The sequence below is a fragment of the Psittacula echo genome, assembly GCF_963264785.1.
Source record: "Psittacula echo genome assembly, chromosome: 7".
Taxonomy (NCBI): domain Eukaryota; kingdom Metazoa; phylum Chordata; class Aves; order Psittaciformes; family Psittacidae; genus Psittacula; species Psittacula echo.
The window spans coordinates 31,446,528-31,465,768 of record NC_137740.1 but is presented as its reverse complement, the minus strand read 5'-3'; the positions used below and the strand labels follow the sequence as shown (position 1 = coordinate 31,465,768).

General features: G+C 38.2%; 1 protein-coding gene across 2 annotated transcripts in view; it reads left to right on the top strand.

Annotated features, from left to right (window-relative positions):
- Positions 1-18,994, top strand: part of USP13 (ubiquitin specific peptidase 13) — a gene marked incomplete at both ends in the record, with an annotated part of 52,792 nt that extends 33,798 nt beyond the window's left edge. The window contains 13 exons of one of the 2 annotated variants that reach the window (XM_080623089.1): positions 257-328; positions 591-684; positions 5,146-5,271; positions 6,688-6,841; positions 8,729-8,903; positions 11,000-11,088; positions 11,462-11,584; positions 13,813-13,839; positions 14,621-14,764; positions 15,732-15,898; positions 16,420-16,579; positions 18,177-18,261; positions 18,901-18,994. In XM_080623089.1, coding sequence (XP_080479215.1) covers positions 257-328; positions 591-684; positions 5,146-5,271; positions 6,688-6,841; positions 8,729-8,903; positions 11,000-11,088; positions 11,462-11,584; positions 13,813-13,839; positions 14,621-14,764; positions 15,732-15,898; positions 16,420-16,579; positions 18,177-18,261; positions 18,901-18,994 — 1,510 coding nt within the window. Of the gene's footprint in view, positions 1-256; positions 329-590; positions 685-5,145; positions 5,272-6,687; positions 6,842-8,728; positions 8,904-10,999; positions 11,089-11,461; positions 11,589-13,812; positions 13,840-14,588; positions 14,765-15,731; positions 15,899-16,419; positions 16,580-18,176; positions 18,262-18,900 lie in introns of both variants that reach the window. The other variant, XM_080623088.1, reaches the window with a different exon arrangement.
- Positions 18,995-19,241: the final 247 nt, after the last annotated feature.

Below are 19,241 nucleotides of genomic sequence, written 5' to 3'. Positions count from 1 at the left end.
GGCCACCACCACCATATCTTTCGTAGCTAGAAACATCTAAGCAAAACTTTAATGTCCATTTCCTAATTTATTTATTACTATTTTTCCATGACAGAAGCAATCACCAGGGATAGATTAAGTCACTGCTATGATGCAAAAGTTTACGTGTTAGCTCAGAGGAAGCCTGCTAATATATCACGCTGAGGATCTGCTAAGATATTCTTCAGTAAATCTAACTGCACTATTTAAATGTTTCTGCTTTGTTCTTGCTGCCCAGGTATGTAGGAAACCTTCCACGAATATTTGACTACTCCCCTCTTGATCCAACGCAAGATTTTAGCACTCAGATGTAAGTGACACTTCTCAGTGATTTACTTGGTCAAGTTAAATAGAATCTAAACAATTTAATGACAGAGCAAAAAAACACCTCTGCGTGGGCTTGAAAGTGAGAAATGGCACAAGGTAGAATGGGAAGATTTGCCCACTTAGTTGCAGGTGATGATCTTTCAGCAGGGTGTCAAAGACAGTAAACTTTTTCTGCTTGGAATAAAATTTCTCTTTTTTGTTTTTCTCACATGTTTGTTTCTACCCCATCACTCTTTTCCCTACAGGGCTAAACTGGGACATGGCCTCCTTTCAGGCCAGTACTCTAAGCCACCCGTGAAATCTGAGCTTATTGAGCAGGTGATGAAAGAAGAACACAAGGTATTTGCCTGAGTTTGTACAGCCTGGTAACTAGGTAAAAGTGATATCCTGAGAAAAGGGAACAGGTGGTGGGCATTGAAGAACGTGTGGATCTGTCATGGCATGCTTAGCAAGGTGGAATGTGCAGGATTTCAGTCAGGAATATATTAGTCAGGGGCTATTTGTGCAAAGCATCAAAGTAACCACTGGTTCTGCTAATAAAGTATGCTGCTGCTCCAGTGATGAGTGCAAAAGTTCATAAAACTTCCAACTTACATTTATCTTCTCTGAGGAACAAAATAAAAAAGTTATCTAGAGCATCCTGTGTATTTAGAAGCAAATTTCTAAGCGTCTTTAATTTCACAAAGAATTATAAAGAGCTAAAGAGTTGTTTCCAGGATGTGTCTGACAGAATTCTACCTGAGTACAGGAGAAGCTGTCTGGGTAATGCAAGATTAAGTGGTGCTAGAGGCCTTCATGTAGATGAAGGAGGGACCATGCAGAGTCTTGTCTGCTGGGGCTTTACTCAGGTTATTTCATGGTACAAAAATCACTCAGAAGCATGTCTGTACCAGTGTGATCTATACTGAGAACAGCAGTGCATGTGGGTTTTGATATAAATGGAAATTCTAGTTGCCAGACAACCAGGGGAGAAGAATGTATGTATCCTGATTTATAATAATTCATAATAGTAAAAAATATTGGAATCAGCTTTTCTCAGAATAAGTAATTTCAGAATAAAGGAATACTGAGGGGCAAGAACATCCTAGATGCGAAAGAGAGGAACTGGAGGATGAAAGAACCTTTTCTCTCATGTTTACATAATACAGAATTTTATTTCTCTGTCAGTGTTACCAGTGGGAGACTGTTCTTTTATTTTTACTGTAATTTGCAATAATTTTTGCAGCAAAACAGATACTTAGCTCACTATAGCTAGTATGTAGCTTTGAGAACTCCATTATTGTTCTGTAATCTTCATATTGCCTTTGTGGTGTTCTGTCAGCAACAAGAAAGTTGCTTGTTTCTCTTAGGCTTCAAAAATCATTAAGGCATGTCTTGGCATTGTAATATCCATGGACCCATGTCTTCATCTGTTTGTGCTTTTCTCCTTCTCCAGCAATGAATAAATTCACTTATAGCTATCAGAAAGCCACTTCATATTCTTTGTCCAACAGCCTTTTGGTTTCAGCAGTAAGGATGATCTTTGAAGGTCTTATTGATCTCTTTGTATTAACAAGGTTAATGGGCATTACCTGATTTGCTGGGTTATTTTTTTACTTGTTCTTTCTTGATGTTGTGAAGTAATCACAGTAGCTTGGTGGTGAGATGGAAAAATTCTTCTCTTTTTGTAAGTTGATTTAAGCTTACATCACCCTTTGGGGAGTGAGATCAGTTCAGGTTTTGCTGTTCTGCTTAAACTCTACTGCTTTTGAAATTGTCTTTGTTTTCCCTGGAGTCATCCAATTACCAGTTGTCTTAACCAAAATACTAGTTGTTGGGACTATGTTATCTACCCAAGCAAACATGTTGGTTTGGGTTTGTTTTATTACTCAAACCATCTACTGTGAAGCATCTTGTTTAGAGTGATACTGGGAACACTGAACTTAGAATGTTTGTATCCCTACAAGCCTCCTGTTATTGTGACCCCAAGCAGCATATGGAGTCAACCCACAGACTCCATTGGCGGGATATTTAGAAATAAAAGGTCAACTAATAACCAATACTGAAAATGCTACCTGTAGAAAGAGCTGTCTTTATGGAGAAAGAATCTCTGATGCCAAGTTGTAGTTTTCTACACAGTAGAAATCATGCACACTTTTGTCACAGAAGCTTGGTGTCAGTCCCATGGTAATAGATATTTTCCTGTACCAGTTGCTGATACAGGAATTCCTCCTTCTGAAATCAGAATACCAAGGAGATTTTGGGCAAAGATAGAGGATCTGGTACAGAGTAGTTTACATGATCTGAAATCCTGAGTAGTTGTTTTGTATAGTAGCTATTCAGTGTTTTGAAACAATGAATGAATCTTGTTTGTTTTCTTTAAATTGTTTAAAACTTAATCAATGCATCACTGTGACTAAGGAATAGTGGAGTAGATTTCAACAGACTTACCTGCTTTCTTAAACGCACACAAGATATGAATGAAGAAAAACGTGCTGAAGTTCAGGGATTTGAACCCTTTGAATGAAGTGTCACTTTCATGTTTAGCTGAGCAGCCACTACAAGCAATGAGATACTGAGATTTTTTTAATTACAGATGGTATAAAACTCTGTCAGGAAGTAGTAGCCATCTGCTGGCATTTCACAATACTTGTGTTGTTCATAAGTTCAGTTTAATAAAGTAGTAGTTACATGTAGCAATAGATGACTTCCTTAAGTAATTCATAGCATGTAGTAGGATTTGAAACAGCTTTTTACTGCTTTTGTTCTTTGTTGTATTGAAGATTTATTTTAAAAGAAAAATCAAGTGTAGATACTTTCTCCATTCCCTCTCTCTGGGCATACAAATTTATGCTTTTGTCAATCTGGGGTGCTTTTTTGTTTGGTGTGTTTCCCCTTCCTTCCCCCAGTAATACTGTTATGTGTACAGCTAGTATTTTCTCAGCCAGAGAGTTGTACTGACATTTATAATAAATATAATTGCATAAGATTTTAGGCCTTCAGTGGTTTCAAGTGCTTCTGCTTTCTGTCTATAAAATCAATCATTAATTTTATTTTTATTTTTTCACTTTTTTTCTCCCCTCTCCTACATGCAAAGTTCTCTAGTTTTCTGGGTCTCTGGAATTCATGCAGAGTTTTGGGGAGTTGTTGCCTTTAAAAGCATTCATATGAGATCTGCAGTGGTCCAGCACAGTCTATATTTAGCTGATCTGTTCTGCAACTGTTGATGGGGAAAGTATGCTAGGTATTCTGTAAATATTCATGGTACTGTGCAGCTAAAATTTTAGTCTGGAGATGGCAGCAGTTTTCTTGTACCCACTTTAACATTAAAAACAAATTGAAAGCCTAAAGGGTTGTCAGCTAGGACTTGATTTTCTACTTAGAGCTTTGCCATTTCTTTTGCTATTTTACTTGTCCTTGAAGTAGAAAGGGTTTAGAGGGCAGGGCCCAATCCTCTTCTAAAGACTGTCATGCTCGACATGTTTCTCTTCTCCCTGCTCAAATGGCTGAGTAAAAGGTGTATAGGTGGAAACAGGCCTTGATTCCAAATTTACTCCATTATACATCAAGGCAAATATGCCACATGGCCATATTTTTGCTTCTGATGTACAAGGGAGCCTGGTATATAGTAATTTGAGCTGGTTTGTGCATTCTTCTCCCTACTTCTAGCTTTGATGAAAGGCAGATGAGGAGTCTAAAGCAATATATATAACCCAAGATTCAGATATCCCTAGAATATCTCTTTGTTCAAGCAATATTGATACTGTCTCTCTACGAGAGCCTTTAAGGAGCATCTGAGCCTGATGTGGTTGCTGGTGTACTGCCAGAAATTGAAAAAGCATTAAAATTGAGAACCTACTTTTGAATTCAGTGGATCTAGGAATACCTGGTGAAACCAAGAGTAAAATTTTGCTCTTTTAGTGTGTGTTTTATGTGACTTCCATTTTATGCTGCTTTTTCTATTTTTATATTGCTGTGATAGCACAACTGTAGTAAAGAATGAGATTGGCCAAGTTTTTAACAGCCTCTAAAATCCTAAAGGCTGCACTTCTGGTTGGTTTGTCTTGAAAATGATTTGGTGTCATGGAGGATGAGGGCAAATTTGAGTAAGAGATTCTGACCCTTTCAAATGTGTTATTTAAAAGGCTTAATAGCTAGTTATGTCTTTAGGATGCCATTTGGGGTGGTTCGAAGGCTTCTTCAAATGGTATGGAGGGTGAGAAAGTAAAAACTAGGACTTCCTTGGAAGCTAAAGATTTTCTAGTTTAGAGTAGTTTGCTACTGAAACTAAAGTAGGATGTTATGGTCCTTCAACATGGCCAACACTTGCAAATTCTTATCTCTTCTTAGCAGCCCATCTGGGAAGGCATGCTGCACACATTAGTTGTTCCCTGCTTGATTCTGTAGAGATATCTGGAAAGGTTATGTCCTGAGAAAAGCTCCTAGCTGGTACACAAAGTACTTCATGCCCACATATATTTAGGTGTAACAGGGTTCTGAAAAAAAGTCAGATTTTAGAAAACAGTGTAAGCCTTTAGCCTTCTGGAAACTACTAACCTTTAGGAAACCTTTAGTAATCTCTTTTAACTTGCAAATGCCATAGAAAAATCAGATAGAGTGAATGCTGTAGGAACTATGTTATAATATATACTCTAAACCCCCCAGATCATGTTTTTTAAAATGGAAAACCAGATGAAACCAAAATTATCATTTCTACAGTGGCAGAAATGGGTCCTAGATAGATCTAGTTGAGTAAGTTTGGGATATTTGGTCCACGAATTAATAAGAATGTTTTAAAAGGTTTCCCTTTCTTCTGTTTAGGCTCAACACAATGGAATATCTCCTCAGATGTTTAAGGCTTTTATAAGTAAAGGCCACCCAGAATTTTCCTCTAATAGACAACAAGATGCACTGGAATTTTTCCTACATCTTATAAATCTAGTAGAGGTGAGAAAATCTGAATTACCTGTTTTCCCTGTTTATATTAGACAATGAAGACAGAGCTGAGTAGCTCAGGTTTTTTGTTATATTTTTTTTTTAGCCTTGGGTACCTAGAAAATGGCACTGATTATTTTGATTTATAAACCCTTGTTTCTTTAATTCTTCCTTCTCTTTACTTCAGCCCTTCTCTGTGTGACCACACACAGGGCCAATGCTACTGATAACAACAGCTAGAGATACAGAAAGGTCAAGCATTACTGTACAGGCTATAAGATTTATAAACGTACATGATTGTCCTTTTAAATTGCTGTTCATTTTGTGATTACATGCTATCCATTTGTTTACTATATTGAAGTCTGTCTTGGAATATTAATGAATTGGCTATTACTATTATTCCAAATCTATATCATAGTTGGGAGTGAACTAATTACCATGTCCAGTTCTCTTACAAATCCCAGCTGTACATCAGTGAATCATTATGGGAGGAAGGACACCTCCTACAGCAAAGTGACTCTTCGTCAGTTGAATATTTCTGTATAAAATTACAGTATAAAATCTGTTAGTTCCACTGAGCTCCAGCTCAATGCTGTGTGTAGAAGAGTCAGTACTGTGAATGTTAATGATGTCTTTCTGAAAAGCGAATTTACAAGTACATGGGATTTTGGTTTAAAGCACTTTTCTTGCCCATCCTTCTACCCTCTTTTTCCCTTTTTCCCCAAGAATTGAGGGTATTTATTCATGTTACAGTCTAGATGAAGTTATTCACGTTTGCATGCATTGTGTTCCATATCCCAAAATACATGGGCTGATTATAGGATGGTTAGAAGACATTTTCTGGCTTTCGCCTGATAAGACATTCACTTGAACAATAAAGAGGAGGTATATTATTTGTATGACATTCCCATCTGGATAATGAACAAGTTGCTTGTTCTGTTTCAGTGTAGATTGAGAGTGGTAGGAGAAATTCTGTTTGCTGAAAGGATGCTCCATGTTATCTACCTGAGCTTTCTATCTTTGTTGTAACCTGCCACAGTATCACAGTATGCTAGAGATTGGAAGGGACCTCAAAAGATCATCTAGTCCAATCCCCCTGCCAGAGCAGGAACACCTAGATGAGGTTACAGCCACCTTCGTATCTTCTTTTGTTCACCTCGACTCATTCAGATTTATTAGAGACACACTCTGAAAGTTACTATGTGTAGAGAGATACTGCTGTGTATTGCAGACTTCAGTGGGATTCTCTGTGGATGTAAGAGTTCTTACATGCAGTAAAATGCATGTAGAATCATGACAGCATGAGCTGCCAGATCTGGTGCAAGATGTGTTGTCTTTGTGCTTGCCATAAAACAATCAGGAGCCTTTGGCTTCTCTGGTCATTTTAATAGTCATCACTTAAATGATCTGCTCTGATATTCCTTTCAGAGGAACTCTGTAGGATCAGAAAACCCTAGTGATGTTTTCAGGTTTCTGGTGGAAGAACGCACACAATGCTGCCAGTCTAGAAAGGTCCGCTACACAGAGAGGGTGGACTATATCATGCATTTACCTGTTGCCATGGAGGCAGCAACAAACAAAGGTAAGGAAAGAAACTAGTTTATTGACTGACCTTCTGGTGACTCTCAGTCATGAGGGAATGAAGTTCTCACCGCTATATGATCTCTTTACACGGATAGGATGGTTCAAGGCCATGTGGCAAATCACATCAATGAACTGATTGGGGAAAGTTACTTGATTTGGTTTTCTTTAAACAAGATTTTATCCACACATCAGTTTGTGGCTATACTGTTCCTGCTTATATTTTTAGGGAAGAAGGATTCTACCTAGATGCTCCTGGCAAGTTTTCAGACAGATTTCTCCTCAAACTGTGGACCACCATTAAGTGTCACCACTCAGCAATATATCACAGAGAATGGTAGCAGTTTATTTGATAAAGATGTCAGTGATTTATGATTTAAAACCTTAACCTGGATTTGACTCAGGGATGTGCCACACCACTTGTAGTACAATTTATTTACCCTTGTGTTTTGTGCGTATGCGTGCCCAAAGATTGTCATTAGGATTGGATTTCTTTTGTTCTGGACAGTGAACCAGTATATAAAAACTACTTAATTCTAAAAAAGGGATCAAATATACGAGGTAATGAATATCTTGTAAAAACAAGCACATACTCACAAAACCCAACCAATGAAAAAAAAACCCACCCCAAAAAACCAACCAACCAAACCCCTCCCCCCAAAAAAAAAACCAACACAAAACTCCCACCACATTGGCTTTGTGTTCATTAGCAGCAGATGATAAGGCCTAACAGGGTGATAGAGAATAGGGTTATAAGACAGTTTGTTGTCTATTACGCCAAAATGCACAATTTGGATATCTAGAGCTTTAGGAGAGATGGGAAGGAGGATGAAGTGGCAGATATTAATTTAATATACAAGGGTGTTTTTTTCATGTCTGTGAGCTGCCTGAAAATGCATACTTGTTTTTAAAGGAGAAAATAGCTGAGGTGGCTAGAGGACTTGGAAGCAGGAGAGAGGTACTGACACATCTTGGTTGCCCTGCAGTCAGTGGTGGAGTGTTGTAGGTTAACAAAATAAACATATGCCTGAGGTGGAAGTGAAGGGGACATCACAGGTGCATGAGAAGGGGGATCTTCCTCTGGTTTCCTGCATAATCTTGAAATGAAAAAATATTTTAAAACCAGAAGGAGCTATCCTGTTTATTTGATCTGATCCTTTGAAATAGCACAAAACACAGTTGCACCTACTGCTTTTTACCTAGCCCACAGGTTCTTGAATGGGACAATGTTTTAAAATGACCATTTTGACTTGAAAATCTAAGGTTTGTAGAACCTTACATTCTTTGTTCATCAGTTTCAGTGATGATTCTATGCTTATAAAATGGCATGTTATTTTCAGGCAATGGCTCAGGAGGTATACTCGGTTTTGAATGTAATGTACAGTGCTGCTCAGCTTGCCAGTGTCAGGATTCTTTCTGTATTGTACATAATCCTGTGCTGTCTAGAAAGTCAGGTGACACAAACAGCAATAATTTTCCAAGTCATATTGAGCTGATAAAGCAGGTAGTTGGTGTTCTCATTAACACAGGATTCTGGCTATCATGGCAAGATTTTAATTGCCTGTTGCCCAGTATTACCAGTTCTATGTTGTCACCATGAACAGAAGCATTCAAAAAACAGGTGTGGTTCTAAGTGTAGCTTCTGACCTCAATGCAGACAAAAAGATTTGGTACCTAGTTAAAGCCATAAAGTGTTTAACAGGTGTGGTTGTAAGTGTAGTTCCTGACCCGAATGCAGACAAAGGATTTGATACCTAGTTAAAGCCGTAAAGTGTTTTATTGATAAGCGGGGTTTTGCATTTCTAAAACTTTCAAAAATAAGACTGGTGAGGGACATTATAACCATGACAATGTTCCTTTAGCTATTAGTGTGATACATATTTCTCAGATGAATTAATTGCCTATGAATTGAAGAGGCGAGAAGCAGAAGCTACAAGGAGACCTCTACCAGAGCTTGTCCGTGCCAAGATCCCATTTAGTGCGTGTCTGCAGGCCTTTTCTGAACCAAGCAATGTAGAGGACTTCTGGAGCAGTGCCCTTCAAGCAAAGTCTGCAGGAGTGAAGTAAGTGTGTGTCTGGCTGCCTATTAAAAATATGTATGGTAGTGCTGCATGCTTATTTTGGTACCTGGACATGATGCAGAGAGAAACAGACAAAGGCATAGCGGGCTTTGGCATTATATAAGTGTTGGGGTTCACAAATGTGATGTGTAGATCAAGCCTGACAGGAGTTGTAATGCCCAATTGAGCAGGAAAGAATTTTTTCTCAGTTGTCAGACTTCAGGAAGTGATGTGTTCTGGTTGTTAAGAGCTTGAACTTTAAATGCTTGTACCTTAATTGTCTGCCCATGTTTTAAAATTGGATCCTATGTCTCAGGTAGTCGAAGAGTCTGGATCTCTCTGCTTAGTCTTTTAATGTCTCATTTCACTAAGAATGGTGAGGGGCATTGTATGACAACAAAACAGGGTGAAGCAAACAAGTGTTTTCTTCTGAGAAAATTCTTTAGATAAATGGAAACTTTTGCATTTGTGAAGTGATGGAAACTTTGGTTTTATTATGTATATATTTATAAAATATATATTTATAAAATTTATATATATTTTTATAAAATTTCTAAATATATTTTATATATTTTATATATAAATATATTATATAAAATATATATTTATAAAATTTATAAAATATATATTTGTAAAATATATATTTATAAAATATATATTTTATATTATTTATTGTTTGCATTTGAATTTCAACCCATCTCCTTTGTATGCTACAATGTTTGCTTGCATCTGTTAAGTTTGCTGTAACTTACATGGGGCTGTGGTACAAGGTGGACATATTAAACAAGGAAACCCTGTGTGTTTATAATGAGGTAGATAAAAGAACCAAAACCATCTTGGGCTTAAAAAAGCATTAAGAAGAAATAGTATGGCAGATACAGATAAGTGCAATTTTCAGGGGCAGTATTTCTTGCTGAGGACAAGAGTTAGTCTCTCATCTGGCTTCATTTTTATGTCAGCAGCAAGGAGTGGTTGAAAATTGCACTCTGCAACTGGTTTGCTAAGTGACAAGATAGTTTCTATTTTTAGATCACTTAGCATACCAATGACTCATTGCTGTCTTAGGATATAGTTTCACTGACATTGTATTGAAAATTGGGAGACAAGTGCACTTGGTGAAGAAAAATGCAACAAATCTAAAGGGCTTTTGTAATAACTATGAACATATTGGAAGAACATTCTGGTCTTTAAGTATATCCAAGGTTAATTTGTAATTTAGCTGTTCTTCATCCTCTAGGTCTTTACAAATACTGAAAGATGAAGAATAATTTGCTATTTAGAATTATAAAGTTTCATGCTGCAGATGAGCAAGTTACTAAAATTGTAAGGTGGTGCTCTGAAGAATTTAGGAAGTAGTTACTTATTGTATGGTAAGAAGACCTTATATTTAGGATGCATTTACTGTACTTGACTCAGAGAGGAGAAGAATGGTGGTACATATAATATTATACTGTGTTCAAGGTTAAACTTTTTGTTAATTGGGTAAATATCAGGGATGCCCTTAAACTTGAGTCATCCTCTATTTTGATAAATATTATAGTAGCTCAGTAAGAATATCATGTAGGATTTATTTTATACAGCACTTTCATGTGAAAAACTACAAATGACAGCTTTTTCAATCTTTGCTAAATGAAATGCCTTATAGGTGGACAATGGTGACCTCATGGACAATGCTACTGTTACTAGAAAGGGAGTGAATAAAATGCAGATTGAATTGTTACTCTATTCTGTCCAAGAAGTGTTTTAAGCCTGTGCCCTGAAGTTCTAGTCAGTGTCATTTGGAAATTATTTCTTGACATTCAGCTTCAAAACACCTTGAGTGAGCAAGTTTAATACTACTTTTAGTTGTTTTCTGTAGTCTTCCTAGAACCTGAATTGTCTGCAAGGGTTTGAGCTGACATTCAGGATATGGATGTATAGAAATGTATTACCATACTTCTCCGCTGTACTTGGAAACGTCTTTGTGAAGTTTATGTTTATAAAATCCATCACTTGATCTCACTCAGGGCTCAAGTTATTCATCTCAGTGTGCATGAAGTACTGAAATCTGTACTGCTTGTGATTTTGCTTCAACGAATTATATTTCTTGTGCTTCCCAGGACTTCTCGGTTTGCTTCATTTCCTGAATACTTAGTGGTACAGATAAAGAAATTCACCTTTGGCCTTGACTGGATACCCAAAAAGCTTGGTATGTGCTTTTTAGATTTACATTTTTCTCATTCTGCCAAAGGTAATCTGGAAGATTACGCAGTACACACTTCGGTCTGTAATGAGAACCTGGATTGAGTCTCAGGTTTATCCTGTAAAGATCTTAGCTGAATCTTCTTTCCCCCAAACTAATCCGTCAGGTCTGTTGAGTTAAAATGCAGTTTCATATAATCTGGCTTCCTAGATAAACTGTGCTTTAGTGTTCTGACTTTCTCAAATAACTGTTTTCAGGAGGGCAATCCTGGCTGTATTTGTACCTTGAGTACCAGAGTCTGCCTCTCTGAACGGGTAGGTTACACCATGAGGTCATTTCACTGGATTCATAAACTCAGACTGTTTCTCTACTTTTGTAGATGTTTCTATAGACATGCCAGATTTCCTAGATATCAACCACCTTCGGGCCAGGGGTCTCCAGCCAGGAGAAGAGGAACTTCCAGACATTGCTCCTCCCATTATCATTCCCGATGACCCAAAAGGTATTTACTGACTTCCTGTCTTCTGATTCTCTCCTATAGTCCTCTTTGCCTCTAGCACATACTGATTCTCTTTAATCTTCATCTTTTAGAGCTAGGAACAGTAAAGCAGCTCTTGTGCTTTTATAACTGAAGACTCTTACAACACCCCACAGCTTTTTATTTTCCTCTCTACTAGACAACTCTAGATCCTTCCAGCTTTTCTGCTTGGATGTTTTCAGGATTTATGATTGATGCTGTTGTTCTGGACTCTCAAAATAATTTGTATTCTTGTGAAACTGTTGTGCTCATAGATGGATGTTCTATTTTGTGAAATAGATTATTTCATTTGCTTTACTGACTATAGTCTTGTATACCCTGCTGTGTGGTGGTTTCCTCTTTTGCCATAGTGTAGTGCTGCTCAGTGGAGCAGCTTGTGCTGCATTATGATGTCTTCATCTTTACTAGCAGAATTGTTTCATGTCTTCCATATGCACGAGTAATCATCCTTAGTTAAGAATGCTTGTGCTCATCTTCACTGAATGTTCATTGATATGTAAGACTTAAAGGAACAGAGAAGTGTGTGAACACCTCTAGGCTTATGAAAATCAGCTACATGCAGGGAACATCTTCTGACCGTTCATCAACCTTCAGTGCATGTTCGTCACTCCCTTTCAGTAAAGTCACTGTGCACTTCCCAGGGCTGGTGCAAAGGACTTGGACTCAGACCAATATGCTGAGTCTCATGACAGGTGTCATAAGTGGGGTGGGGTGTTAAGCTACTCATTTCTTACATTTTCATAAGATGTGTTACTAAACTGCTGTTATCTTCTGAGTACTTTTGTACTAAATTTTGTCTGAAACCTGGTGATAAAGTAGTCTGGGTGGGACTGTAGCTAAATCTGTCTGTCAGTTCTTGTGTACAGTAAATGGTCCACCCTGATTGGAAGGAATTTTAAAATCTCTCAGTTACTATGATTATTTGCTGTAGGATTTTTGTGTTACTGTTCTGAGCAGATGGTTTTCTCTTTAGTAACATGGTTTACTTTAATAACTTGAAACACTTTTGTTCAAGGTGGAACAACAAACACGCTATGTCTGCAGAATAGATTCATTTACAGTACCGTGATACTTAAAACACGAAGGACTACAGTTTAAGAAAACCTCTTTACAGGGATAGATTAAGATTCAAAATCTTACTAATTTTTAAATTTCAAGATTTGTTAGGTTGCAGTAGACCCTAGCAGCTGTGCAGGCATGCATAGTCCACTTCTCTGGATGTATGTGGGCTGTACAGGCCATTAAAAAGGGCTCTGTCTCAAGGAGCTGATGTCAAACTGCTGCTTAAAATAGCTGTAGAGCAGAAAGAGTGTGATTAACATGCTATGCTGCTTTTTTTTTTTTTTTTTTTTGAACACTGTTTCTTTCTTACTGAAATTCAGAAACAAGAATATTAGAATATATCCCCCCTCCTCATTCTCTGGCTTTATCTGGAGGATTAAATGGTTTATAGCAAGTAGAATCTTGGTTTTATAGTGTGACCGTAGACCCAGGTTGCTGCTATTTCCTCCAGATGTCTTAAGCTTGGGTGCTTCGGTATTTAATAGGAAACCAGTAATGCAACTATTCCCATGACATGACTGCCCCATTTGCTTGGATATTTACACTAGTGGTGGTATAATATCAAGCTGTATGTATGTGAAAGGAAGCTAGCACCTGAAACTGTGTGTCAGAGCAAAGGCTAGGGAAAAATTCTCAAGTTTTTAATTTTGTCCCTTATCTGTAGGGTCCTTATGAAGGCTTACTCTTTTTTATCCTCTTGCTCAGTGGACTAACCTAAATTTAGTGTAAATTTATGGGTGATGTACCTGATTTTTAACAAAACAGATCCTTGCTTAAAATTGGTTTAGGTCAGCCATCAGCAATATTTCTTACCAGTTTCTAATACCAGTGACACTTCACTCTGAGGTTAGTTAGGGAAATTACTGGGCAGAAACATCCCTGGTTTAATTCATGGCAAAAACATCAGGGATGTGAGGATGAACATGCGTTACCTGCATGAGGCATAGAAACGTATGTTTCTATGATGTCATCATAGAAAAATATGATGTGAGGCATAGAAAACGTCAAATGTTTCTATGACTTTAAAAATGTGGATTTGCTTTTCCCATATGAATCTACTTTGCTTTAATATTAAGTTTTTTCCTGTTTGTTTAGATTTTTTTTTTTTTTTCTTCTTTCTTAATTTTCAGGTCGCATGATGAACCATGTCATGGAGTGTACGTATCTCGTTTTTCTGAGACTGGTACTTAAGTGGCTTAAAAATTTTTCATGCTTCTGCTCAGCTAATGGCTTCTCTGTCCTCATAGAAATGCATGAAGTATTGCCCTGCATGCTTCTAAATAACAGCTGATTTTTGTACCTGTTCAACATTTACTTCCATGAGTGCAGGATTCTTTGAGAGTCTGTAGTAACATCAGCATAGCCAAAATATGAGCTGCCCCTCTATCTGCTGCTCATCAGAGGGATCTTGCAGTTCTCAGGGTCATAGCTGCCTGATCATGTCTCCCTCTGGACTCTGATCTCATCTGAAGCTGTCAAGCCCTGTCATTCAGACATGAAGTTCAACTGGAGACTGCTAGATCCAGCAGCTGTTGTTTCTCTGACCTGCAAGATCCTGGCTTTAAGAAAGGTGATTGCTTTGGCTGCCATCTCTAGCTAAGCACAACACCTAATTTTTTCACCCCTTGAAATCCAGTGGTGAGTGCTTTTAGCAAATAAAGTCCTGTAGGAATTTGTAAATGCTTAAGGATCTAATGTAGATTATGGTGACAAAAGATTACCAGTAAGTCCATAATAAATACTATAAAAAATGTCCATAACAAATGATTTATACAAGGCTGTTTTCTAATGGGTGTGGGCTTATTGTAGTACTAAAACAAATCCAAGCGATATGTGTTGTGATATGTGTTGTAATATGTGGCACCATGAATAATGATAAGAAATAGTATATAATGGATAAAATTAGACTTTTATATTTTAGAAGGTCCTTTCTTTTAGCTCTAGATATTGATGAGTGTTCAGTTATGCAACTGGCAGAGATGGGTTTTCCTTTGGAAGCATGTCGGAAAGCTGTGTACTATACAGGCAACCTGGGTGCTGAAGTTGCTTTCAACTGGATCATTGCACACATGGAAGAACCAGGTTAGTGATTGGAAGGTGTAAGTTAAACTCAACTCTTGATTGTATATTTTGGCAGTCAATAGAAATTTTATAATGTGTAACAGAGAAACAACGGGCACCTTCCCCACCCCTGGAAACCTGGAGGTGTGGGTGGATTTTCCTAAGCTGTTCCTGGGATATGCAGATCTTTACCATTGTGTGGCATCCTCTGCCTAGAAGACAACAAACATAAGCTACACCAGAAGTACTCTCCTGTCCTCACTGATCATGTGGGCCAGCTCTCTGTTTTCTGCCCTTTGCTTAGGTCCGTGCTGCTAAGGGGGAAGCTGACTTGTGATCAAGTGTAAGTACAAAGAATCCTGTGGTCCAGATGTTTTTCTTCCATATCGGCCTCCTGTAGCTCAGGCTAGACCATTCATGATGTACTTAGAACCTGGGCTATCTAGTGGTGGACAGGGCTGTTAGATATTCTCCACTTCCTGTATTTCATCCATGCAAAGTCTGGACTCATGATTCAGCGCTGAGTATATCTGAGCACTTCCTTGCCAGGAAACTTGATTTGGTTGAGTTCACACTTCACCATGGGCTTTTGTGTTGCTTATGTAAATGGAGAATGAGTTTCACTGGGGCTTAACTGATGTATTTCAGCTATGGAATCAATTGATTTTACAGCTATATGTTTATCAGCTGGGTGTCGACTTGGGTGCCATCATTGCTTCCATGCTCTTCTTTGCTGCTTTCCTGTAGTTGTTTCACTTCTGTGATGTGCCAAGTTGTTACAGGTGGCTCAGTATGAGTTTGTCCAGCTAGATATTTTGTAATGTGCATGTTTGGTTTGGTTGTTTTTAAGGCTTTCCAGGCATCTAAATCCCAAGTGGTCCAGTGAAATAAACTTACGCTGATTTTGGGACTGCTTTTGAGGTCCTATTTGTTGATTTCCGTTTCAGTGGGGCAAAAGAACAAACTGATGAATATCTCTTTGTTCCAGACTTTGCTGAGCCATTGGTCATACCTGCATATGGAGAAGTTGCTTTCAATGGAGCAGCTGCATTTGGAGCTGTTGGGCTAGATAACCAACCTCCTGAAGAGATGGTTGCAATTATAATTTCCATGGGCTTCCAAAGGAATCTGGCAATTCAAGCGCTGAAGGCAACAGTGAGTTCCAGGAGTTAGTTATTGGTAGCACTTGGGTTTCATTTCATGTTACATGCTTTGTGACATGTGCATGCTCAGATGCCTTTGAAATGTGTATAAAAATCCAGTTAGTGGGTGATGCACATAGAACTATTCTGCCAAAGCATGGGATGCCTGACTTGACTGGGTTAGAGTAAGGAAGGTGGTTTGTATTTCACATGAATGTTGAAGTGTGGAGGAAAGTGGGGAAAAACTCAGCTTCTTTTACCATCTTTTGAGAAACAAGCTGGATGCCTAAAGACTGTGCATCTTCAAGATGAGAACCTGGGGGTCATGGGGATTAATTGTGGGAGGATTTCTTTTCCATCTGTCAAGCTTCTGCAGAGTGACTGTTGAATACTGTTTTCATGAAGGTAGAGTATGTATCTTACAAATTGTACATGCTGTTGAACATGAATCTTCCTCTCTTCAAAGAACGATTAGCAGTAGTATGATGCTAGAGATTTTATTAAAGGCTGCTGTTTTGCTTGTTTGATTCACAGAACAATAATTTAGAGCGTGGACTGGAATGGATCTTCAGCCACCCTGAACTTGAGGAAGAAAGTGAGCCTGCTTTGGACATGATGGATATGGACAGCAATGCTAATGCCAATATTGCAGAGATGGGGTCAGAGGGACCCAGGGTCAAAGACGGGTCTGGAAGTAAGTTGTTCTTCAGTGTAGAACTGGGTATCATGTTGTTGTGTCAAACCTATGCAATTCATAGAGCTCCTGTCTGTTTTGAAAGTAGTTACTGTGGGTATTTTGGATGTGATTCAGACAATTTACTTCAATCTTGCTTCTAGGTCTGAGTCCAGCTCTGTGGGGCTGCTAGATTCTGTGGGCTGCATTTGCTCAGAAAACTCCCTGGACTCACTGAATAACCTGAGTTGAAGTTTCTTGTTGCCACAGCATATGTCTCTGTTGGCCTAGCTTTATTTTTTGTTTTTATTGCTATAAGATAAAAAGACAAAAAAAAAACCCCTAGAGTGTTTAAATCCTCAGAAGCTGAGCATCCTAAAGATAATATTGCTGTTACAGATCACCTGAGTTTTTGTCCTCTTGTGGTCTGATGGGAGATTTGATAATTCCTTCGACAAAGTTCCTTAATCTGAATACAGCAGGTATAGTTGGTATCCTGCATGTACTGTTTAGCTATTTTCTTTTGTTTATTTTTTTTGGTTTTGTTTGTTTTTCTTTGAGATCCTCAGTCATACTACTACTGAATAAACCACAAGATGGGGCTAATATACAGCAAAGTTGTGAAGTAGGTGAAGAGCCTCTTGTAAGTGTAAAAGCATTAGAGTACCAAAGCTCAGTGATGGTTCTAAAAGAAGTGTATCACATGATGATTTTTGAAGTGTCTTGAGTGACCAGTTCAAGCAACAGAGTATGTTCTAAACTTGTACCTCTGACCTTGACTGCAATGGTCTTACAAAGAAAAAAAATAATAAAAATTAACAGCCAATTTGGTTTTTATTTCTGTGGTTGCTGTTCTTATACAAGAATATTCATTTCTTTGGTCTTTATAACATTAAAACCAATCTTAAGTCTCTTGGAGACATTGGAAACATTGATTATCATAAGGTTAAAAAAAAGATGTGGAATAATAATTTTTTGTGGTACTTAGCCTTTATAGACTGAGACCATTTACTGAGTGCCTGAAATCGTGATAACCAACATGATACTGTAAAATGGCTCCAGAAAGCCCTCTCCACCAAAATCCAGGCCCTTGTCCTTATGCAATATCCTGAAAGAAGGTACCCTTTTACTTTTGGTGGTAATTTGGGTGAATGGCATGAATGGGTGGGGAGAAAGAACCAATGTTGAGCTCTCCAGAGACATTAACCACAAAATTTTTCTTCATGTAAAAGGAAGAGGGGTCTGTGATCACACTTACAGACATAGCTAATTTGTGTGCAGAGTGAATGCCGTACCTGGCACTTTCTGTGGTGCTCTCTGTGAACTGGGAATGAATCTGCTGTTTTCTTTCCTAGTAGGGGCTGTGATCACAGCCCTGCTGTATATGTACAGATCTATGTGGGTTTGATCTGAATTGTTTTGATTTTTGACAGTGAATCTGGCTGCTAGTTAAAGCAAGAATATGCTGCAGTCTTAACAGAAACTGTGTTTGGGGACGCAGAATCTAAGTGAGGAGTGCTTAGCTGTTTCTCCAGTGTTAGAAAGAAAGCTTCCCCTCGAGTCATATTGTAATTTTAGTAATAAAAGATTTATGGTCCCATTTGTATTTCTTAAACAGGATATGAGCTGTTTGGGTTCATCAGCCACATGGGAACATCCACAATGAGTGGCCACTATGTTTGTCATCTCAAAAAAGAAGGAAGGTGAGTGAAACTGGGAGAGACATGAAAGGATGAACAAATGTTTTCTTTGAAGTGTACATCTCTACAGAGCAGGGTGGCAGGCAAACATGAATGTTGTTACCAGGTATACATTTCCCACCAAAGAAATGGGTATTGTTACAGACTGTAGATGTGATGAGTCAGTTCTGATACTGCCGAGGTCTGTGCTGAAATGTACCATCAGCTTTACTGTACTTGCTGTTCCAAATCTGTTCATTTTGGGGTGTCAGTTCTGTATCTGGCTTCATTTATGTGAGCTTCCCCCAGCTTCCTTTCATTCCCCATCAGTAGAAACCCATCAAATTATGGGCTGATATTAGTACTGCTAGTACTGCAATACTGATCTTGGCTGTGAATTTTATATGCTGCTCTTATTTGGCACTGGGAATCTGATTTTCCTTCACTTGAACTGCAACTACACATTCCTCTGTATGTCCCTCATCCTTTCTAGTTCCTGACTATGCCAGTAATCCAGCTTTGTCTGTTTCTCTGATCTTTTGTTCTTATGGCAGTACCTAATTTTAGATTTTAAGCTCTTGAAGTCTGGGTCAGAGAAGTCCCTTATAAACTTGTGATGATTTTTATACACATGGAATGTAATCAATCTTGTTTTCCTTTCAGATGGGTGATCTACAATGACCTTAGAGTCTGTGCCTCAGAACGACCTCCCAAAGACCTGGGATACATTTATTTTTACCACAGGATACCAAGTTAGGCCTGAAATCTCTTACTTGGCCTTAAAAAGCCATAAGCCTTTTTAACCAGCCCAAAACCCCATACAATAAAAAAGAAAATCGAAAACCCACAGAAGACCCCTAGCCCTTGAGCTGCCAAAAAGCAAAGGACATCATGGGATATTTATAGTTTATTTAAAAAGTCATTTGATGCTTTCTTAAGTGTTAGAGGGCAAATTTCTATTAGGTGATGTATAGTTTTTTGTTGTTTTAAATTTGTATACGTTA